We start from the raw sequence: 23852 nt of genomic DNA, 5'->3' as shown, positions 1-23852 counted from the left end.
ACTCTGCTTTATCTTTCTTAACAGAAACTATCACCATCTAACACATGGTTATTCACTGATTGAAATGATCTAGAACACATACTCCATGAGGGCAAGGCTTTGCTTTGTGCCTGATTCCTCAGTGCCTCAATGTGTACCCAGCATATGCTGAGCCCTTGATTTATATTTGTCATGCTGCAACTTTTAAAGCATAAATCTCAGTGCTTATTAGCTCAGAAATTGATCTCACAAAAGCACTTCATATTTCAGTGGAAGGTTAATAGTTCTACTAGTTGACAAGTGAATAGCTGGGGATGGGATGATTTATTTGAGCAGTGTGATTGTTCAAAGAGTACAACTTTAGCCGGGCGTGGTGGCGCATGCCTGTAATCCCAGCGCTCAGGAGGCTGAGGCAGGAGGATCGTTGCTAGTTTGAGACCAGCCTGGGCTACAAAGTGAGTTCAAGGCCAGCCTGAACTGCATAGCAAGACTCTGTCTCAAAAAGACAAAAAAAAAAAAAGGAGTATAACTCATCACAAAACCCCCATCCATGCAAGGTCACTAAGAGTCACCTTGTGCAGGAAGAACTATGGGTCCCACAACCTTTCTGATTTGAGGTAAAGCCCTGGAGATCAAGGGAAGAAAAGTGGGCAGTGGTATTTCTCTGCAGAAATCATTATGACTTATTGCCATATCTTTTTTTTCTCACATTATTTTTAAGGAGCTGCCAGGTTTGCATGAGTCATTGACCAGGCATGAGGAATGTCTCTAGATGACAGGTGAGGGCAGCACCTGCTGCAGGCTGCATGCTGGCTTGTGTATGCAACAGGTAGGCTTGGGAGAAGGTGATAGGAGAGAAATGGGTGGAGGAAAGGGCTGAAGATTAAGCAGGTGACCAACAGGGGACCTCTGACCAAGCCAGGAAGGGAAAAATCCAGGACCAATCAAATGGAGGAGTGGAGATGTGAATCTGGAAACCAGTTGTGTTGATCATTCACACAAAAAGAAGTGACTTCCTGAGCCCCTGTGGGGAGGGAGAAGGTCCTAGTACAGGACTGACATGCCATGGGGAGAGCCTAAAGCCACCATGGGCAAATACCCAAAACCTACCCTTGTTTCTTCAAAGCTTCCTCCCTTTCTATTATCAAGACTTGAGTGAGTCCCTAGAATAAAATCCAGTTTCATTTTAGGGGGAATAACTTTGAGCTTTATTAACTACTAATCCTTGAATGTGAATTTAGCTCATTAAGTTTTTCCAGTGGCAATAAATAGTCCAGAGCTTTTCCAGATGGAGTCACTCAGTGGCAGACTGTATTTTCCAGATGTGGCTACAATAACATTTTCCATGCCGTGTGTCAAAGTGATATTGACAATCCTCCCTTGAGCAGCAAGATCTTTGTTTTTCCCCTTGAATTTTGGTGGACCTTCGGCACTTGCATCTGAAAGTCAATGTGGGAGCTTCTAAAATGCCTCAGTATCCCTCCCCTCCCTAATTTTCCTCCTTTTCCTTTTTAAGTCTCAAGGAGAAGACTTCTGAGCGCAGTTGCTTTTCTCAGTGTTGCACAAGAACTTCCTGTTGGTTAATTCAGTGTCTTTTTTCCTGGCCACTGTGCTGGAGAATAAAGAACCTCCCAAGATCCTATAGGACATGCGAGGGTCAATGGAAATGGTGAAGACTTCTAGCCATTGGATGTCTCTCATTCTGACCATGGATGCAGATCATCATTGGTTATCTATAGCTGCAATTTGCCTTAGAGGGGCTATGAACTCATATGACCTGAGTGTTTTTCAGGCCAGAAAGAGAAACCTTTGTCTCTTATCTCTCACCTACACCTGTTGTGGACATTTGTTATGATAATACCTTGATCATCTGAAGCTGGGGATGCAGGGGGTGATGCAGTTTTCTTGCTAGTGCTTGTGTCCAATGTCATTTGGAGTCCGGGATGCAGGCTAGAGGCAATCTTTTGGTGCAGTTGGGCAATACTTTGTGTATAATGGTGGGGAGTGAATGCCTTGGACAATCAATAGCCCTGTGATCCTGGAGAGCTTTCAGTGTTCTTGAGAGAACATTTTGTTAGGCTCATCTGGCCCAGCAAAGAGCAAAGTGCACAAAGAGGAGAGGCATGGAAGTTTATGCCAGTGCTTTTTGTTGTTTTCTTTTCTTTTCTTTTTCCCGGTACTGGGAATTGAACTCATGACCTTGTCCTTGCCAGGCAGGCTCTGTGCCGCTGAGCTAAATCCCCAGCCCCTATGCCAGTGCTTTTTGTCCTTCTCATGTGACAGCTGTCCAGCATGTTCCTTGGAGATGGAACAGGAGTCTCCTGGAGGATATGAGGACTTTGATGGTTTTATGGACCAGCTATGTCCCAGGTCATCATGTTCCTGGACAGGGAGGCTCCTCAAGATCCAGGCATCAGCTTATCTTGCCCCTCATCCTACACAAGGGGGTTCTCTGTCTCTGGAGCCACTTCGTCAGTATGGTCGTTCTTCTTTTTCCCTGGTAGGAAGATCACAAATGAGGTTATCCTTTCAACATTGAAAGTTATCCTTTCAGTGTTTGGAGCTTTGACATACTTGACTTGGCCTCAGGCCTCTGAAACTTGTTTTCTGATACAAGGTCACCTTGGACAAAGGTACATCTCTCCTCATCCTCCAAAATCTTGGAAGAGGAGATTCTTTAAGAACAGAAAGTTCTTCCTAAGGTCTAACCTTGTTCTGCACCTGTGCATACATCGAGATGCAAAAGGCATAGCAAGTTAGGGCTGTGATACACCTTGTTAGATGACCCAAAGAGATATAGCAGGGCTGAGGCAGCCTTTGCACTCCTTGTGTGGAGCATTTTCACTGTCCCAAGTGGCTGGGTCCAAGCTGCCTTTTTCTGAACTCTGTGAACATTGGGCTAAGTGAAAGAAGCCAGTCATAAAGGATTGTGCTATTTTGTATAGAAACAGAGAGTAGCTTGTGGCTGTGAGAGGAACGGGAGAATTGGGAGTGGTGACTATGAGGTTACAGGGTTTCTTTCTGGAGTAAAGGGAAGTGTTCTAAAATTGGTTGTGGTGATGGATGCACTACTCTCTGGACATACTGAAAATCACCGGACTGCGCCCTTTAAATACAATATGTGAATTATAACTCAATAAAGCTGCTCTTTTTCTAGCTTCTGTTTCTTACCACAAATCCTGGGGGATCTTGGGAGTGAAGAGCCAGGGTCAGACTCTCTCTAACAGACAGGACTTCTAGGTGAGCACAGCGGCTTTCCCTGAGCTTCCTATCCTCAGGGAAGAGTGAACAGGAAGAAGTGCATCCCACTCCCCTCCCCATCTCCTTGCATACTTAGTGGCTGGGTCAAGACTCCACCTTCTAGGACACACCCGCCAAGATGAGGTCTCAGTGTGTCCTCCTGCTGACCCTGCAACCAGCAAACTCACCCTGCCTGGCAAGGAAACAGCCACAAAGCTGGAGATAGAGTATCCTGGAGCAAGGACAGATGAGGGTGCTAAGCTGGATGTGGAGCTCAGAGCCTTCTCTGATCTCTGAGTATTCCCTTCCCCCCTGTTCTCAAGAAAGTGCCATTACAGCCCCTGGCCAGGGAGCCATTTCCTAGGAACTGCAGGCAAGAAGGGGTTGGGATTCACTTGGCAGATGTTTACGCATACCAGCTATGTTCCAGGAACTGTTGTGCTCTTTGAACAACTAGGCATGCTCTAGTGATGCAGCTTTGCCTTTGAAAGGGCTCAGAATTAAGAGTAAGGGGATAGGTATAATTAGTTAAGGGGATAAGTATAATTAGTTCTGTGACTGGGGCACACAATGGAGGTTAAAGAAAGGGCATTAGCCAAGTGTTGTAGCACATGCGTGCAATTCCAGAATCCCAGCACTCTCAGAGGCTGAGGCAGGAGGATCACAAATTTGAGCGCAGCCTGGGCAACTTAGTGATTTAGTGAGACCCTGCCTCAAAATAAAAAGGGCCAGAGATATACCTTAGAGTGAAGGCCCTGGGTTTAATCCTCAGTACTGAAAAAAAAAAAAAAAGGATATTAGCCTGCCTAAAGATGAGGCTTACGGGAAGGTTAGGGCAAGCTCCCTGGGGCATACTAGTGTGGAAGGTTGAATAGGGGACAGCCAAATAGGCAAGGGGAGGTGGGTGGCAAATTGTGGAAGTATGTTTTAAGCAGGGGGAATAGAGTAAAAAGGCCTGAAGATGCATGTAAGACAGTGGCTCATTTGGAGAACTGCAAAAGAAATGCCAACTAGTTCACTTTGGTTGGAGAACAAAATATGAATCGGAGGACCAAGAGCTGCAGCAGGAGAGGTGAAGGGCAGGTTGCCTGGAGCCTAAGTAGAAAGAGGTTCGACCCCACCTCCTCCCAGCACACCCACATCCTCCACCCATCTCCTGAACCCGCAGGACTCCTACCTGAGCAGGGGCCACCATACCACATGGAGAAGATGCCCACCAGCAATAGGAACAACGAGATTGGCACCACCACCAGTAGCACATCTTTGTAGGAGGTCTTCCCTGGTGCTGGACATGAGGGGTGGGGTAAGAGGTGGGTTTTATGCTTCATAATCCCTCAGCCACTGACCACCGGCCCTCGGCATACCTGCTTCACGATGGCAGCTCTCCCAGGGGGTGACTGTGGCCAAGTCCCAGCTGACAGGGTTGGAGACAATGCAGGAATAGGCCGCATCCTTGTCTCTCAGTCCCAGAGAGAGACTCAGTACCTGTCGGTCTGTGAAGAGGCTGTGTGTTCCAACACCAAAGTCCATCATTCCCTCCCGTCGCCAGCTATAGGTTATATCACTGACGTTGGGGGCCCAGCAGGACAAGAAGACCTGGCAGGTGTTGGGAGGCTGAGCATCCCTTGCTACAGCGATGAAGACTTGAACTGTGGGCCTGGGTACGGCATCTGTGCAGGAATAGGAGAGCAGGTGTTCTAAGACCTTGTTTGATTTTCCACTGCTCTCAGGATTGATGAGTGCTAGCCTTCTGTTTGAAGCCCTTCATGAAATGATTCATGTCAGCCTCTCTAGCTGTACTTTCTGCTCATCTCCCTGCCCACCCTAATAAACTGCCAGGGCCCCCAAACATACTATGCTGTTTTGTAGCTTTCATGCTTCTACATGTCTTGTATGTGCAGATGTTTGCTTTTCTTTGCTGCCTTCATAGAAAACTCCTGTGTATCCTTCAAGGCCCATCTTGGACACATCATTTAATGCTTTGACTATAAAGCCTTCCCTGATTTCTAGGCATGGTCCTCTGTGCTACACGCACACTGTCTATCTCTTTTCGTAGCACTTCTCTTACCATGTGTCAGTCAGTCAGCAAGAGGTGACAAGTATTTATTAAGACAGGCAAGAAAACAAACACGTTCCTGGACTTTTCCAGCTTACAAGGGATTGTGAACAACTAAGAAAATAATTTGAAGGGTGCAAAAGGCAGTGAAGGGGAGCCCACCTGTAGGGGCTCTGGTTTGTTATCCAGATAACCTTTGCTGTCTAGCACTGGCAAATAGGTCCTTGATACCCGGGCCATTGAACAAATTGGTGTCCTGGTGTCCTAACCTGTGGCTTCCTGTTCCTAAAGAGATTGATGAGTAAATCTCTGTGCTGACGCGGCCAGTGGGAGAGCATTCTGGCCACAACGGGAGGGCTCGGTCTCTGACAGCATTCCAAAGTCAAGCAGAATAAAACCTCATTAGTGTCAGCTCAGTCTGGTGAGATTTGTGATATGGAAAAAAAAAGAAATGATTTGCTGGGCACACTAATAGTATAAACAAAGATTACAGGGGGGATATTTACACCACTTAAGAGGACAAGCTGCTTCCAAACACGAGCAGGCACAGTAGAAACACCCATTGACATTTCTAGTAACTGATCCGCTAATTCAAATCAGTCTTATCTATTGTCAAAGCAGAGCTCCTAAGGACGGCTGCTTGGCAGCTTCCTGCAATTAGTTCTAATCATGCTATGTATTTGGAAGCAATAAAACAGCAATTTCCTTAAAATCTGTAATTCAGATGCTGAGAACAAGGCATTTTAGAGCTTAGTGGTGTGGGTGCTGCATGTATTATCACATTCAATGTCCTCATTTCACACGTGTGGCAGCTGAGACTCAGAACGGGACAAGGCTCTGGGCTGCGTGCATGGTTGCACCAGGTTGTTCACTGCACAAGGGCATTGGGCCAAGAGGCCTGGAGGCCACTAAGACCCAACCAATATTCTGCTTGTTAAGAGCTGTACCCTGGCTCTGGGCTTCCGAGAGCCACAGGGTTCCCTCTAATTGCACATCTGCACCCTTAATGGCCACCAGGGGCATCCAGGTAGCTGTTTCTTGGGGTCCCATATACTTCTGCAGTTTGCTCCTGGCCTTTCTCCCTCTCTGCTTTCCTCCTCTCAGCTGCTATCCCTACTTTTCATTCTTCAGTTAGAGCATTCCCTCCTTACTCTAAGGTTTTACTGAAGCAGAGGTTTGTGGTCACTCACATCTCTGTCCCAAACCCTTGGTAAATGATTGAAGCTGAAAAGCTAATCTTTCTTGACCAGCAAAAATGTGTGCAGCAGCAGGAGGAGGAGTTGTTGGGGAAAGAAGGCCCATCCTGTCCCCAAGTAATTCAGCTGTTCCAGCTGAGGTGACAGCAGCTGTGTGAACGATCCCATCAGAGCTCCCTGGGACCAGAAGTTCCACCCAGAGTTGTTTTTAGCCCTGAAGTTTTGAGGTGGTTTGCTTTGCAATGATGAATGACTAAGAAAGCAATGACTAAGAGACCGCTTTTAAGACATGTAGGGCTGGGAGTGTAGATCAGCAGAAGAGCAAGGCTGGAGTCAATCTCCAATACTAAAAATCAATCAGTCAATCAATCAATCAGCAAGCAAATAAATAAACAAATGGCTGAAACAAACGATACTTTTGTAGTCTAATTTGAATTTAATTTGTAAATGCAACACTTTTTCTAATATGTAACACTTTTTTCTTCCTTTTCAGTAGTGGATAAAATAGTGCCGTGTCTTATAATCTCTGATGATATCTTAGAATTGCTAGGCAGGCCAGGCTCTGTTTTCAGGCCCTGAAAAGATGCATTTTCATAAGTACCACATTTCGCCTTGTTGGCGTTACGCATGGTAATACTGTGATGCTCACTTAACAAATGAGAAAAATGAAGGTCAGGAGGGCTAAGTGTTGTGTCCAAGGCCACTGGGCCAGGAAAATATCCAGCTGGAGTTCAGACAAGGACAGCAGAATGGCAAAGCCCAGCTGTCCCAGGTAGGATCTCACAAGGCAGTATCTGGGGGAATTTTCTTAGCTGTGACTAAAGCAGCAGCTGTTCCCGGAGTTAGACACATGGTCTGAGACCGGAGGTTTTGGAACCCAGCTCTCCTAGCTGCTGTGGCCCAGGCTGCCAGCCTGGTGCCTTACTAGAGGAGCGGCAGTAGCCAAGGTCATGTGCACTCACCATACACCTTGAGCTGCAGGGTCTGGGTCAAGGTCTGGCCACCGGTGTCCACTATGAGCACGGAGAAGTTGCCACTGTCGCCAGCCTGCAGGGGCCCGAGCTCCAGGCTAAGGTTGCTGTGCAGCTGGGCTCTGCCTAGGAAGCGGGAGTGGTATAGCATCTCGAGGGAGCCCCGAAAAGATGTGGCCAGGAGCTCCTCCGAAGGCCAGAGAGATCGCCAGATGGCCTCGCGGACTTGGAAACCACGGGGCTGCTCTGCTGCCAGCAGCACAGAGTCCCCCACCTTGCTCAGCACTTGGGCTCCAGTAACCGCGATGGCAAGTAGTGCTGGAAGGACAGAGACTGGTTACTGCCAGCTCACGCTCCTCATCCCGACACTGCACACAGCCTGAGGGGCCACATTAGCGGCCTCCATCCGTACTTCCTCCCCTGAAGTGAGAGTGTACCATGCCGGGGCTAAGGACAAAATCAGGAAGAGAACTCAGTCACTGTATTCGTGAAGCTCACAGAGGAAGCCGGGCACTCACACAAACAAGTAAAATAAATTATATTAAGTGCCCTGCTGGGAAAAACGGGGTGTTCCGGCAGAACACAGGTAGGATGAAGGAGGAACCCAATCAGCCTTGAGGGACACAGAGAGGAAATGGTTAAGCTGAGACCCAAAGGAGGAGTGGGAATCAATCAGACTCTGCAGGAGGGCTGCCTGGAGCAGGGACCAGACGGGGAAGTGGTCTAGGAAAGGGAACAGGGAGTACAAAGGCTGGAGGGAGAGGCCTGGGCATGGGGAACAGAAAGTGTTCTCTGCAGGAGGTGTAGGAAATGACACTGCACAGCTGGTGGGGACCAGAGCATGCCAGGCCCTGAGAGCAGCATCGGAGCTCCGCTTTTCTCAGAGTAAAACTACTTCTCGGGCAGATTTTCAGCAAGAGGGCAACATGATTAGATTTATAGTTAGGAAGACCATGCCAGCAGAGGCGTGGAGAGGGCACTGGAGGAAAGGAAAGACCTAGGCTGGTCATATTACCTCAGGCAGAGGTGATGGCGGCTTGAACTGAGACAGAGCTGGGAGAATGCGAAGTGGAGGAGACCGGAGTCATGAGATTAAGATGGTGCGATAAATCAGTAAGGTTTGGCAATGGATTCGATCTGGGCAGGGAAGGAGGAAGAGAAGCTGGGGCTCTGCCCCTGACCCCCAGATGCTCGGGATCCACTGAGTGCCAGTGGATCTGGAACAGGATAAGAAACAGACAAGAGGCGGGGTGGTGAGATGGCCACAGGCTGAGTTTTGGGGGTACCATATCTGAGTTTGAGATGCGAGGGAGACACCTCTGTTTGAAACACATTCCTGCTCTTTCCCTAGCCCATTTCTGCTCACTCTGGAGGTGTCACTGCCCGCTCAGCGTTCCCACCCCTTCCTGCCGGTCACGCTCGCTCTCTGTGTTCCCACGGTGATGAGGGATCGGTGCTATGACTACCCCTGTCCTTTCATTATTATTGTCTGTTTGAGGCAGCGTCTGCCACCACTCCATGAGCTCTTCAAGGACAATTTCTTTTTCTTCTTTGTTCCTGCAGTGATCACCTTGTTTAGAAGCAGGCTATAGGAAAGCTCAGTAAATTGTACTGAATTTGCTGAAGTTGCACCTTGTACCTGGCACAGCAGTCGGTACTGGGACTCAGGGTCCATTAAGGGCAGATGTGCTAGGAGCTGGTTAGGGAAAGGTGTTCTGGGTGATGGCTCAGCAGGCCACAGTAACTTTAGTTCCTCATCCACCTTATTGCCCTTCCTGGTCCCAGTCCTCTCCATTCTGATTGGTGATGGCTTCAGTGTTAATGCAAAGTGGAGAGAGCACAGATGGAGAACTGCACTGGGTGTCAGTGGAGACCTGTGTTCTATCTTGTCCTGGCTCTGCCAAGCCAGCTATGTGACCTTAAGCACACCATCTCCCTTTCTAAGCTTCAGCGGTCTTGCCTGTAAAACCAGAGGGCTGCGCCAGATCAGTTGTATTGATCTTTTTTGACAAGAAGAGCTGTTTTAAAAAATTATTTAATATCTGGGGAGGTAGTTCAGTGGTACAGTATCTGCTTAGCATATATAAAAATGAACAAAAAATATCCATATGTCCGATGCCTAGAACAATATCCTTACATGTCCAATGATTTGAAAGATTTTATGAATCAAACACATTGAGGTATTTTTTGAGGGACGAGGTGTGATTGCTCACACACATTAAAAATGAAGAAATCAAGAGGGTTCTTGGGAGCCTTCAGGGTCAGGAACTCAGGAGAAGACACTGAACAAAGCAACCCCAAAGTCCCTATGAGTCTCCGATGTAAACAATGTCTTGGTTCCTGTCATACCCAATGACCCCCGTCCTTGACCCCGCAGCAGCTGACTCACATCATATCGGGTACTTGCTGATCAAGGAGGGGAACACAGGCACCAGAAGAGCGGGGGATTCCCCAGGGTTGAAGAGACCCCACATTTTAGCCATTCCAACATCACACCACTGTTAGGCACACTCAAGTCCAGTGGACCACACTTAACTTTCTCCCACTTCTCTTCCCTGCTTAATCCCCATCTCCCCTTGCACAGGGACCCCAGCTTTCCCACAGGCTGCTGAAAATACACTTCTCAGGTTGTAGGGAACCCTGTGTTGCCTTCCCCTCCCCTCCACTCTGCACAGACTGTATGTAGAATGTTCATGTGTTAACACTGCCAAATCCCCATGATCCACCTTTCTAAATCAACAGCACCGTTGGCTCAATTCTAACTGTCCTGGGCCACAAAACAGCTTGAGTCTCATAGACAAGGATGCTCCTAGTGCTGCTGCCTCCTCTCACTCAGGCCCCTGCTTCTCTCTGTATCTGCCTAGCTTCAAATGGTTCCCAAGAGCTTGCTTCATTCTTCTCTATCCTGCCTCAGCTCTTGGGTTCTCCCTTGACCTGGCTGAGGGGGCCCAAGGGAGCTGGGAAGGGGCTGGCCCCACTTACCTTCCCAGAGAAGCAAACGACACAGGGACCACATGGCCATCCTCCTCTGGAGAGACAGACAAACACCCTCCACAATCGAAGCCCAGAAGGTCCTAGATCCACAGGATGTCAGGAGGGAGCTATGGTCCTTCTGGAAAGTCCCACATTCAGAAGGAGGAATCTTGACTCAGAACAAGATGCCCTGAAAGTGAAAACATCCCAAGTAAAGTGGAAGTTGGCTGCAGGCCTGGCTGGGCTTTCAGGAGCAGATTCTTATAAGTCAACCTCTTTCCTGTGCGCATGGTTGCCTAATGCATGGTGACAAGTGCACCCACACAAGCCCACGTGCTCCTAGCAGCCTGCCACGGGGCCTCCCTGCATCTGATCCTGCACTTGGCTATCTTTGCTCTCCATTGTGGTCACAGAGAACCCTCAAAGCTGCAGTTCCTATCAAGTCACTTCTCTGCTTAAAATTCTTCCATGGCCTCCCACCACTCTCAGGATGAAGACTGAACTCTCGGTTTAGCACGCAACCTTCTTCTGCTTGCCCTGGCTTAGCATTCAGTGTTCTACTTTTCACCCCTGGCTCCTAGCGTCCACTCAGCTCTCTGACATCCTGGCCAGAACTGCTCTTTCCAGAACCACCCATTTTACACTTACACTCATGGTGCTTCTTCCACTAGCAGGCATGCTGTCCCGGTTGTTCTTACAGACTGGGAACAGCAATGTGATGCCCCAGGCCAGCCTTTGGGGTGGCTTCCCAACCATGGGCTGATGACAGCTAGAGTGAAAACACCCAAATCTGTGCCCATGTGCGTGTCCATCTTTCCCTCATCTCCACCAGCGTGCAGCTGGCACCAGTTTCCTGGTTTACACACCCTGTGCAGCTTGCAAGGTCTTGTCTTTATCTGAGGGCTCAGTACCTTAGAGATAGTTCCTGAATATCTGTGAAGTGAATGAATTCTAGACAAGGTTACTCAGCTTGCTTTGTGTCAGACTGGCACTCTTCATAGGAAGGATCTTCTTGCAACCTTCAGTAAGGCGCAGAAATTCAAAGGCTGAGTGAGGTCAGGTGCAGTTGCCCTGTTTCTCTTCTTGCTTGTGGTTACTTGGTTTCTTATGTCAGGAAGGCTTTTCAAGATGTTGTCCCTGAGGAATATTCCTGATTGTCCCAGGGTGGCTCGCTGTCTGCTCCTGTGTGGCCTCTGCCCTGTCACTCAAATTGGATCATACTTTGTTTTTTGTTTCTTTGAGACAGGGTCTCACTGTGCAGTTCAGGCTGGCCTTGAGCTCACTTTGTAGCCCAGGCTGGCCTTGAACTCACAATGATCTTCCTGCCTCAGCCTCCTGAGTGCTGGGATCACAGGCCTGTGCCACCATGCCTGGCTCTGGATCATACTTTGGATTGAAGCAGGAACTAGGCAGATACGATGTGGGATGGAGTTCCCGGCTCCATGTACTCCCAACTGAAATGTAGAGACAGACGTGCCAGGGAGGGTGAAGATCCACCATATACAGGCCCACTCTGCACCAATGGGCCACACAGGTAGTCACCGCCTTGGGAAGGACTGGGGAAAGGTCCCTGTGGAGCTGAGCTGGGGGTGGAATTTAAGCTACATCCTGAGGATGGGAAGAGAAAAAGAAGAAGGCCAAGGTTGTGGGTAGGTCCTGGGAATGAGGGCAGAGGGGAGTTTTCAGAACTCCCACAGCAGGGAGAGTCTGGTGTAGGTTCCAGGAACAAGGAGGGACAACAGGGAGGAAATCTTTAGGGCTTAAGTGGAAAGAATGGGTGGGAAAACTGGGATGTGATTACGCAGACTTTATGCATAAATCCTGGGTTACATTAAACTGGAGAGCAGGGCTCAGCCTTGTCACATACATGGGTTCTCAGGAATGCTGTAGATAGGGTGAGCCTAGGAATTGAGTTCTCACTAACACTTTGCTGCTCAGTTAGTGTGCCCAGGGAACACTCCAAGGAGCGCTGCTTGGAGGCAGGAGGCCTGCCCATCTTGAGCTGGGGACAACTTCCCTCTGGTGTGAGAACAGTGCAGGACCGGAAGAGAGAGGAAGAGAAGGTAGAAGCCTGGGGAATAGCTTGATGGGGCCTGAGCTAGGAAGGAAATATCTGGAGTTTGAAGAAAAGGACAGAGCAGGAGTCCTGGCATCACGTGGAGCTGCCTCTGCTGTAGCATTGAAAGGGCAAGGGAGGGGAATAATTTATGACTCTATTGTCAATTCTGTCATCCATTCATCAGGCATTTATTGAGCATCTACTTAGGTGCCAGGTACTGGGGACACAGAGATGAAAGGCTCAGCCCCTACCCTTAAGGAGTTGGAAGTTTGGAGGAGGAGAGGGAATGAGAAACCCAATAATTACAACCGATGTGGCAAGAACAATACCAGGAGTGTGCCCAAGGTGCCCGGGGAGCCAGAGGATGGAGACCCATCCCACCCTCCAAGCACCAGTGGTCCAAGTAGCTGGAGTGATTCTGGGTGTCAAGGCCTGGGACTGGGAGGGCTGAGGGGTGCAGGAGTAAAGGCAGCATGTCACCCAGATCCTGAGTTCCTTCGGAGGTGACAGTAGGCAGTCATTGTCCCTCTTAGCAGAATTGGTTGCCCGGAGTGGTCCCAAACACTCCCTCCACCCCGACCCCAAACCCCTCCCCCAGAGGGGGATTTTGCGGAAGCTGAGGGGCAGACAAGGAGGTTGTGTGAGGACTGGAAAGTATCCCACCTCCCCAAAAGGAAAAACTGGGGCCAGTGGTGTGACAGCTGGGGAAATCAGAGTAGATGGAGCAGGCGATGACTCTTCCCAGGTGCAGCGAAGGGTTAAGTCTGGCAGGCAGGTTCTCCCCACCACTGCTAATCACTGGTTCACACCACATTAATTACCCAGCCACAGGGGGGAGTGCGCTGGAGCAAATTAGCTGGTGAGTTCAAAGGGGCCACTCCCCGCATTTCTTAATTAAGAGAGCAGCTGGCAGCCGGTGCTGCTACTCCACCTCCCTGGGGCCTTTCTGGGAAGCCAGAGCAGAGTCGGGCGGAGTCTGCGCGTGCTGTGGCAGGCTAGCAGCTCCATCTTCCACGCGGAGCAGCCTGCATCCCACCATTAGCCCACCTCCACTGTGGGCTGCGGGAAGGTGGCGGGACAGGTGTTAACCATGGCCGACTCGCCTGCCCAAGTGCGACTATTAACCCTGAGCTACTGGGGCAGCGGTTCAGGCCGGGTGGAATTCAGGTGAGGGTGCCCGATTTGTGACTTCCATGTCCTGTGCTGGAGGGTAGAAAGGGGCCAGAGGGAGAGGTGGGGAAGGAAAAGAAGGTGGGGTGCTTGCAGAGTTGGGAGAGAGGGGAGCCAGGCAGGAAAGAAGGAGGCCAAGACAGAGCTGCCGCACAGTCTGCAAGAGACACATTGTGTAGGAGTTTGGGGAACCAAGGATGACGGGAGAAGATGAGGCTGTTCTGAGAAGTGGGTAGGCATCTGGGTGCCACTCTGAGGGCATCTGTGGGATGGGGGCTGAGGGGAGCAGGCTGAGCCTCGCCCCTCAGTGGAATTCAGAGGAGGTTGTTGTTTTGAGCTGAGGTCCTCCTGCATAGGCCCAACCAACTGGAAGAGAAGGGAGTCAGTCCTGCCGGGCACCACCTAACAGGGTAGCCTCCAGAAAACCCAAGAAATCCACAGTGACAGCCAGAAGGGCATCCATTTACCGGAGCCCAAGGACGTCTCCTCAGTTTTACCCCTACTAGAAGAGTAACTTTATGCTTTTGGTTGCTGTACCTTCTTCAGCCCTTTCTGCCTTGAAGCCCAGTTCCCCTGCCCATCTTGTGCGAGCACCTTTGCTGAGCCTTTAGGTGAGTTGCTGTGCCCACGAATGGTTAGTAAACGCCAGTCAGATCATCAGCGACACTGGCTGAGGTTTGACTTTTTGACACCACAGTAAGGCCCATCTGCATGATCTACCATGTCCCAGACCCTGGGGAAAGTGTCCCATCTTGTTCCCTGTGCTACCAGTTTAAGGCAGCTATGTAACATCAGGAAGACTGGGTTTGACGCAGAATCTCCCCGAAGGGAGGCCTGCTGCTGTTATGCTTTAGAAACGGTGGGTGTCACTCAGTTTCCACAGGTGTGAAACGGATGCGCCTTACCTCCCCTGAGATGTGCTGGCACCGCCTTCAGCCTCAGTTCCTTTCTCAATTTCCTGCCTAAAACGTCTGTCCTGTCCTCCCTGTCCTGGCCCTGCTGGAAGCATCGTCTCTCATGAACTAGCACGCAGCTGGAGAGGGAGAACCCGAGGAGAGAGAAGAGTGGGTGGGCTGGAATACCTGCGGGAGAGCGGTGGGAGGGGTTCACTCTGCTTCTGAGGCAATGACACAGCTTCCCAGAGACTTAAAGAAAAGTGGCATAAAAAGAAACCAAGCCACAGTTGTGCTTTATTGAGGTAGAGCGGGGGAAACTGGAAGCTCTTTCATGCATTCACTCATTCACCAAATGTACGCTATGTGGGGCTCCCACCTTGTGCACATGAATGCCCCCAACAAACATTTAAAGAGCATCGAGCACGTTTAAACTCCGCGAGGTCAGGGACTCAATGCCAATGACGACAGTGACCATGAACTGACGATAAAAGGAATAATCACAATTGATTTGTGCCCCACATGGAAAGAATTCCAGAAACAAGTTGAACGTCAGCTATGTTTTCAAAGCCTGAGAGAATTCCTCTGAGCAGCAAGCAATGTCTGCTGCTAAAGATGACTTGCAGTAGTCCTGGGTCCTGCCAGCTGCAGCTGCTTCCTGCAAAGTAGAGGGAAATGTGAACATTTGGTGGTGCACACAATATCCCCACCTCAGATGAAAAGTGGGGTCCTCCCCATACTGTATAGACAGTCTGACATCAGTGTCCTCAAAGTTAACACAAAGGGGACCGACACAGAGCTGTTTAAGGGATGCTTATTTGAATAACAATGCAGACTTTATTTCCTAGCCAAATCTAAACTAACACACCTGTGACTGAAAGAAATCCCAATGCATGCAGCCCTCTTGTTTCAGGGAAGGAAGGACCGTGTTCTATTTTTAGCTTGTATCTAAATTGCATAGCCACATACTAAGCAAGGCCAGTGTGCCCAATCATATCTTGAGACGAAGTCGATGAATAGATCAGACCACAAGCGCGTAGGCTGTAAGTAATTAACTACCGGAGAGGGCCGCCAGGGGGCAACCCTGAGCCCATGAGCCCAGACGTAGACTTCTTTCTCGGTCCCTTAAAGGGCTCCTCCAGGCTGCCTCTCCATCTCCCACCCAGATACTGAGTTCGTTTCTTTCATTATGAGCTTTAGTTAATGTGACTCTACAGCTCCCAGGTCCCTAGAAAAGGTGCAGCCCACTCCCCTGGAGGGCTAAGTGTTTGCATTTAGCTCTGACCTAGACAGAAAAATAATGTGTCACAGAGCAGAGCCCTGAGACTAAGTAGAGGCTGCTGGTGGGCAGCCCTGTGGCTTGTGTAATGAGGGCCCGTGGCACGCAGCCCTGTAGTGCTTGGGGTTGCTTCCTCAGTGTCCACAGGGTCTATGCCTGGAGAATGGTGGGTGCCCCATTCTCCTGGGAGATGGCCCTTTGGTCCCTGCACCCCCGAGTCCTGCAGGAGCAGAAGGCGGCAAGAAACGGGGCTTGGGGAGCCTAGCGTCGGGACACAAACCAGGGAGGGCAGCTGGGAAAGCCTGGGTCTCCTCAGAAAGCTCTGCTGTATGTTCTGTTTGGGGTTTTTCTTCTTCTTCAATTTTCTTAGTAAAGGTTCATTGTGAAACATTAGGGCTTATTCTTTTCTGAAGGAAGGGAAAATGTGCAAATACATTTTCACTTGTACTTGCTGGGGGCGGGGAAGGATTCTGGGGAGAAAGCGAAGGCCTGAGCAGCTGGTGCAGTGGGGTGTTTGTGCTGTGTGTGAGCATGGGGAGTGTGTGTGAGCCAGTGTGGAGAGGGCTCCTCATCCATCTCTGCTGAAGGACCTGGTTTTCTTCTTTATTTCCAATCCATTGTGGACCTGTACCTTTGTAGAATACAATAAAAGCAAATTACTAGGAAAAAAAAAATAAAACAAGACGTACATACAAAAATACAAGTCCTAATTTTTGATGGTTATATTAAACAAACCAGATTGCTATACAAGTTTCTAAATTCTTGCTGCAATTTCCCCACTTATCTTGTCACGGACTAGTAAAAGGCAATTCACAGCCTGGCACCAGGCCAGTGGTGAGTGTCAGTGGTGGAGAGGCAGGAAGGGGGAAAGGTGTGACATGCACAGAGGAGGTGGGCTGTGGTCTGTGGGTCAGCTAGAAGGGCTGGTTCCATCCCAGCCCCCACCACCTGTGTCTTTCTGCGTGAGCCGACTTGTTGGGTTGCTGCTTTTTATAAGGGGTGAGTGTATTGCTGCTCTGAGGCAGGTGTGGCAAGGGCTTGGTTCTGCTGTGTACCCAGCTGGTCCTTGGGACCCTGGACTGCTACATGATGATCTGTCTGTGCTCCTCAGTCCTTGCAGTGGGGTCTCTGATTGTCAGCAAGGGGGAGGGCATCCTGGTGTATTCTGAGCATGGGCCGGACTGGTAAGAGAGAAGCGGGAGGAGGAGGAAGATGGGGATAGGGAGGGCTTGGAGTGAGGGAAGAGAAAGACAAGAAGGGAATAGAAATGAAAAACAAAACCAAAAAACCCAGCATGGGTTGTCTTACTAATTCTCTTGCACATCTCTGTCTTCAGCCAGAGCAGAGTCACAGGCAGTTAGGCTCTCAGAGGAGCAGGTGCGTGCACTTTGACGAGGTACTTTCTAGGTGGACCAACCCTTTCAAAATGCTAATGTGCATACAAATCACCCACAGGTCCTATTGAGACGCAGATTCTGATCCAGGGAGTCTGGGGCCGGGTCCAAGTGGTGGCATTTCTAATAAGCACCCCATGACCTCAGCAAGCCTGTTCAGGGAAGACATGACGGGAGCCCGGAGCTGTCAGAGTGTGTGTTGCCTACTTCATAAGCAAAGTGGGTGGGGTCTGCTGCGGTCCCTGTCTGTAGGGTGACTTCATGGTGATTCCTGGGCAGGAACCTATGAGGTCAGGCCAGTGTAACTCATCCTTCAGGCATCAGGGAGCGCAAACTCCTGAATAAACCAAACTGAATAGTCAGGTGCAAGGAATGATTGATATTGAAGAACAACATAAAACAAATGGATACATTTCTATTAACAAAGTAGATTTTGCAGCTATGCAGCTTTTTATTTATCTTATATTTACTTTTTAAAAATATATTTCAACTAGTGCCTTTTTACAAAATTTAAAATTTACAAATATTTTGTACAAAATATTGGGTTTCAATGTGGTGTTTGCAAACACGCATATAACATATCTTCGTTGTATCCATCGCTCTGCTGTATCTTTTTAAATAAGCAAGGGGTAACAGAGCTTTCTGGTGCCTGCTACAAATGGGGGCTCAGGGCAAGTCCCAGTTCTGTCTCTGGTACACTGGAAGGGGTGGGGACAGAAACAGGCCCGTGTGTGGAGGCAGAGTTGGTGTCGGCAGGGCTCGCACTTCACTCTCAAAGGTTCCATGATATTATCTGGGCCGGAACTTTTCCTGCCTGACCTTGTTCTTGCTGAACCTCCAAGAGGCCCTCTGAGAGTCACTTGTGGGCCTCAGCAGCATCTTTTTTTTTTGGTACCAGGAATCGAACTCAGGGCCTTGCACTTGCCAGGCAGGCGCTGCGCCATTGAGCTACATCCCTGGCCCCCAGTAGCATCTTAGAAGTTGGAAATTCATTACAGAGCTGCCTGTTCTAGGGCCAGCCCTCTGAGATGGGAGCTGGTGCTCTTTCTTTCTTTTCAGGGTCAGGCCAAGCACCCACTCACTTTCTCTCTGTTTCTGTCTCTGTCTTTGTCTCTGTCTTTCTTCATTTATGCATCTGCAGAGAAAGAGATACTAACATTTCCACTTGTGTGAAAAGAAGGCGTTTATGGCTGTGTTCAGGGTCACTGGTGAAACTTAGGAGCATGTGGGGTTCCTGGCCGCTTGGGGAGCACTGGAGGCGGGGGATGGGTGGGTGTTGGAGGGAGACACCATCGCTAGTAGAGAGCGTCCTTGCAGTCACCGAGAGGATCTTGGGAGGCCTTGCTTCTTAGACTCAAGTCCTTGGAGGAAATCTAGCTGACTGTGGGCATCTCACCTCTGCATAGACGACAGAAACGTCCTGTGGGAGAGTTAGGTGAGAATGTGGAAGCAGATGTGAGATGGAGGGTGGGAAAAGTGTCTGGCCCCCTCCTCACCTTTTCCTTGGAGGTGAACTCAGCAGGTCTAACTGTAGGGGACAGAAAAGCACTCAGGTTAGGGTATCTGTGTTCACCAGCGCATCTCCTCCCCACCTCCCCCCTGCCATCTCCTTTTTCCTAGAGAGCACAGTCCCTGCAGGGAACCTTCCTTTCCACTCTACACAACCTGGAAACAGAATCTGGAATCCAGAGACCCGGGTTCTAGCCCCAGTTCAACCATCACCAAGCCCCTGACCCAGGCCCCTGAGTCCCAGCTCTCTCAGCTAAAAAGAAAGGGTAGTAGTAATAACTTCCTCACACAGATTATAGTGAGATTCCAGAGAGGTGAAAATGTAAAAAACAGTTGTTAAAATACTTGCTTCATTGGACCGTTACTGTGTACCAGACAACCGTTTAGGTGTAAGGGTTATATTTATTATTCAAAGTGTGATAGAACAACATGGCATGTGTTTAAATTTTAAAACAATTACTATAGTAAAAGACATTATTTTTGGATCACCCCTGTATCTAATCTTATGCCAACCCGGTAAAGTCTGGATGTTTTAATTCCTTTTTTAAAAAAATATTAGGGTGAAAAATCTACTGTCACTTCCATAAGAAGTAGAAACTGTAGGTTAACTCGGAATCTTCACAAACTATGAAACATTCTCCCAATGGCCCTGTATCTTTTCTCCTAATCATCCTGGAACATAAAGGCTTCTCTTTATTTTGAGTTTCAGTCCCTTCAGCCACACATCAGGAAGGCCTGCTTAGAGCAGGCGTGGATTGGAAGCAGACAACTATCTCCACCCCCACCCTCAAGTCCTGTCTTCACCTTTGTTACCCTAGTAGGATTGAAATGGACAGACTGTCCTTATTTTGCCAATGTAAATCACATATCTGGAGGGTTTTGTTGCTGCTGTTTCTGTCTGAGGTTTAGGTCCTCACTGTAACTCTTCACAGAGAGGAGCTGTGTTTGCTTTGCATTTGCCCTGGCAATGCTTTGGGAAACACCACCCAAGTCAAGAGACTTGGGCTATTTATCACCCCTTGTGCCCTTTGGGGAGGGGCAGAGACCCCAGACCGATCCAAACCATTTTGATAGATCAGGTATAGAAATCTCAAAGCAGGTAAGTCCTTAAGGAATGCTCCTGTCTTTGAACCTTTATTACATGCTAAATGATCTTTAAAATGTTCTCTGAGAACCCAGGTTCTGTTCCCGACAACTTACAGTAGTCTGGCAAAGTAGACATTGTGCCCATTTTATAGGCTAGAGTCATAGAGGTTCCATGATTGGCCAAGTCACACGGTGGATAAACATAGAGAGTCAGGGTTGGAACTCAGCTCTGCCTGACTCAGAAAGCCACACTTCCCACAATGTCACACTGCCTGTTAGAGACAGGAGTAGTAGCCTTTCCCCCATGTCTGTTATCTAATGCTGCTAACTGCAGCTAGAATTCTCAGGCTTTTTGAGTCCCTCTTCTAGCTGGGGCTATCCTGTCTCATTTTAGGCTCTGAGGTGATAGCAAATTGTATCACTCTTTTCTCTCTTTCTTTGTTTCTCCGCAGTGGCCAGCAAAGGGCAAAAATTCCCTGCAGTTATCAGGATAACAGTGGTGGCAGAGATGATACTGAAATGGTGATTATGGTGGTCACAGCAGTGTTTGTGGTGACTGTGGTACTGAAGGAGGAGTAGCGGTCGCCATGATGGTGTGAGGGTGGTGGCCATGGGGGTGGTGACAGTAGTGGTGTGGTGGTAACAAAGAATGATTGGCAGTGGTCATGGTAGCAGTAGTGATGGCTAAGGTGGTGGTGATGGTCATGGGTTCATGGTGACGGTGGTGACGGTATTGATAATGATGGTAGTGAATGAGGAGATGATGGTCATAATGGCGGTGGTACATATGGTGGGACTGGTGATAGCAGCAGTGTTTGCCTGAGGTGGTGATAATTATGGTAATGGTAATGATACTCCTACCCAAGCCCCAGGGCCTCCCCTTAGCAAAGATGTCAGGTTTGGGCTGAGATCACTCACCCTTGTTCCTTTTTGGCATTGGCTGTACCACAGAGTAGATAATATCTTCTTCTTTCTCTTCCTGGGGATATACTGGAAGAAGAGAAGAATGAAGAAGTTGCCCACCTTTTCCACCCCAAGCTGCAAGTGTCCTGAAGACACTTACACTGGGAAGCCAATGAGAGGCTCTGTCATGGTGATAACTAGCAGTGGCGACCTCTTATTAATGTGGGAACGTTCATCTTGGTAGGAGATGCCTGGCTTTCTTAGCAGATTTTAGCAGCTTCCCTGACGCTTAAACAAGAGACTGGCAAACTTCTTCTATGAGAAAGATAAAAAATATTTTAAACTTTGTGGGCTGTACCCTCTCATAACAATTCAACTCTAGAGTGAGACAGTAGTGACACAATACATAAACAAATGAGTGTGATGGTGTTCCAATAAAACTGTTTATGAAAATAGGCAGTGGTCTGCCTCGTGGACCATAGTTTGCCAACTCTTGATGCAAACCCTCCCTACCTTCTCTCCTGGAGTCCTGGCTCCTTTCCTACCCGCCTTCCCCATCACCAGCTCTCCAGCAGTTGCTTCTTAGACTTTCCCCAGAAATCATCATCTCCCTTCTCCAGATTGATTCCGGAGATTCAGGGCTCAAGATTTAGGGCCTCCTTCTCCCATTCCCTGTAAGAGGCCCTTCTCTGCCTTTAGGGAAAGACCGTGGTCCTGCTGGAAGTCCTTACCATTGCCATCCAGTGGGCACTGCTCTCCACTTGGAGCTGAGAGCTGATCCTGGGCTGGAGCGGGGCCTAGGAGATGCAAAAGCACAATTCATTGAACAGCCTCTCAGAGCAGGTGAGGACAGAGAGGCTGGGAGAAGGATGATACGGAGCTGGCGGTGGCCTGAGGCTGGCCTGTTACAGATAAGGATTAATTCACAGGTGTGGACATGGCTAATTTTTATGGGATGTTTCCTTTGAAATAACACCCTGGAAGGTAGGATGGCTGCATGGGAGTCACAGAGGAAGGAAGCGGGGAAGTAGGGTCAGACACGGAAAGGTTCCAGACACACAAGTGGGGAAGCTTTACAGAAGAAGGAAAAGCTAGCAACTTTGACCACGTACTGTGTGCCAGACTTTGGACTGCAATTTAAAATAAAATGTCTGTTTCCTAGTAGAGCACTAAACCCAATAAGCAGCATGTAGTTGGATTTCAAAAAAGCCTTGCTTCCTAATTCTTGGGTGACTGATATTCTTTGCAGTTATTTTGAACAGGTGGATACTGATATCTCCATTTTCTTAGATGAAATGACTGAAGGCTGGGAGAAGGGAATTCCCCAAGTTTACAGTGGTGGAGACAGAATCTTAATTTAGGTCTGTATGTTTTTTTTCACTAGCATCCTGGCTCTGTGATAGCAGATGCTTCCAGAATAGGAAGCTCCTGAGATAGGAGCTGTGTCATATGTGCACTTTAGAACACTTGCATCAGGTGTAGTGCCTGAGAGACACTCATTAGCTCATACAGCATCAGAATCACCCCAGAACTTATACACGGAGGGAGAGAGCTACTTTGATGTGAACCCCTTGCACGATCATGGTTCCAGTGATACCATCATTGGTCAAATTGTCTTGGAAATCACTTTTAGGGACATTTGGGCTACCACAAATCTTGGTGGTGGCCTTTTTTTTGTTTGTTGAGGAATGGATATGCTATCTGGAAATGGTTAAGAGTCTTCCAGAGCTGAGATGAGGAATAAAGCTGTTAATCTGGCTGTTTTTCTTATTTAGCTGTGGAACTGTGACTAAGAGTGGCTTTTTGAGTGACATTCAGAAGAAGAGTTTGTGTTCCCAAGAAGCTGAGATACCACGGGCACCACCAGGAGTCCTGTTTGCGTGGTAAATAGGTCCCTTAGTAAATCAGAGCCCATCTGCTCCAGGGTTGATATCGGTGGTGCAGCATCTCGGTATGGAAAGAGATGCTCTTTTGTTCCCAGTAACAGGTGTCTTCCTCTTGGGGGTCGTTCACTAGTGACTAACCCTACATTGTTTTGTCTGGGGCTGAGCGGGAGGTGGCTGTGTGTGTTGCTCTGCCCTTAATGTTCTGACCCAGTGGTGAGTAGTCAGAAGTGGTTGTGCTACTGGGCCATTTGGAATGGTTTTTATTACCTAGGTAGGGATGGCAGGACTTGCAGGTCTTTGTTTGTGGTCTCCTGCCCCAGCTGTCTTCCCATCTAGCTCAAGACCTGCCTCCACCCTTCTCTTACCTTACAGAGATATCATTAAGCAAGTCTATCTTGCATAAAATCCAGACTTCAGACTACCGGGAAGCGAATGATGGGAAGTTGGATGTGTGAGGACTGGCAAATGAAAAAGGGAAACAGGAGTAGAAGGCACACTCAAACCCTATCTGGTAAGGCAGGAGCCTGTGTTTAGGGCTGGAGAGTCGAGGATACCCTGGTAGATGGTCAGGGAAGAATGCTTTGGCTGGGCAGTCATTCTGGATGAGTGAGCGGGCTCAGTTCTGAAAAACTCATCACAAATTCCTTAACAGAGGAAGCTGCAAGCTTGAATCAGTAAATCTAACTTTGGAGGTCTAGGAGAGCAATCACTTTTGCACTAGACATGTGAAAAATAAAAACATCGTTCCTGTAATAGGGAGATTTAAAGCCCTAGGAATAAAGTGGCACTAAATGCCTTTGGCACTGACAGCCATTCCTTTAAATGTGGCCCAAAGTGAATGAGGCCTGGAGTTGGAATACACAGGTAGCCACCCGCAGCGGTTGCTTTCAAAACCAGCATTCATGCTTAATTGTCATCACCAAGACAGGAAGGAGAGTGCCTGGGACGTAAAATCACATATAAGAATGTGGAAAGTCCACTTGCCTGACTTTTCATCTGCTCTCTATAGAATCCTCTATGCTAGAATTTTAACCGATCTTTTTATTTTCAGTGACTTTAGAGGAATCAGAAATGAATGGCTAAAGAAAGGGCAGGTTGGGGGAGCTGCGGAGATTATCCGGTTGGACTAGAATGAAAATCTGTAAAGTGCCCACTTTGTGGCAATCAAATAACTTAGGCATTAGATATATGTTCTCTCAGTAACTCCAACCCTTAGAAACATGAGAGAGAGACAGAGAGAGAGAAAGAGAGAGAGAGA

At 48.7% G+C, this 23852-nt stretch overlaps 2 protein-coding genes across 2 annotated transcripts in view; both read right to left on the bottom strand.

Annotated features, from left to right (window-relative positions):
- Positions 1-1174: 1174 nt before the first annotated feature.
- Slamf8 (SLAM family member 8) lies at positions 1175-10649 on the bottom strand. The gene is made up of 5 exons (XM_005400176.2): positions 10425-10649; positions 7434-7760; positions 4584-4889; positions 4397-4504; positions 1175-2476 (listed from the first exon to the last, which is right to left on the bottom strand). The coding sequence occupies exons 1-5, from the start codon at positions 10462-10464 to the stop codon at positions 2415-2417; spliced, it is 843 nt and encodes a 280-aa protein (XP_005400233.1). The 5' UTR covers positions 10465-10649; the 3' UTR covers positions 1175-2414.
- A 5823-nt stretch (positions 10650-16472) lies between these two features.
- The window catches only part of Fcrl6 (Fc receptor-like 6), a 36044-nt gene continuing 28664 nt past the window's right edge, over positions 16473-23852 (bottom strand). The window contains exons 8-11 of the mRNA XM_005400174.2: positions 21440-21505; positions 20724-20795; positions 18707-18738; positions 16473-18630 (exon numbers count right to left, since the gene is read on the bottom strand). Of these exons, the coding sequence (XP_005400231.2) occupies positions 18565-18630; positions 18707-18738; positions 20724-20795; positions 21440-21505 (236 nt within the window). The 3' untranslated portion in view covers positions 16473-18564. The remainder of the gene's footprint in view (positions 18631-18706; positions 18739-20723; positions 20796-21439; positions 21506-23852) is intronic.

Source organism: Chinchilla lanigera, unplaced genomic scaffold (assembly GCF_000276665.1).
Source record: "Chinchilla lanigera isolate Chin_1 unplaced genomic scaffold, ChiLan1.0 scaffold00067, whole genome shotgun sequence".
NCBI classification, from domain to species: Eukaryota; Metazoa; Chordata; class Mammalia; order Rodentia; family Chinchillidae; genus Chinchilla; species Chinchilla lanigera.
This window is presented reverse-complemented; position numbering and strand designations above follow the sequence as displayed.

Coding starts and splice junctions, on each gene's coding strand:
- Slamf8 (XM_005400176.2), bottom strand. CDS start 10,464: ATGGCCATGTGGTCCCTGTGTCGTTTGCTTCTCTGGGAAG. Junction 7,761..10,424: donor TCGTTTGCTTCTCTGGGAAG/GTAAGTGGGGCC, acceptor CTGTCCTTCCAG/CACTACTTGCCATCGCGGTT. Junction 4,890..7,433: donor CCTGCAGCTCAAGGTGTATG/GTGAGTGCACAT, acceptor ATTCCTGCACAG/ATGCCGTACCCAGGCCCACA.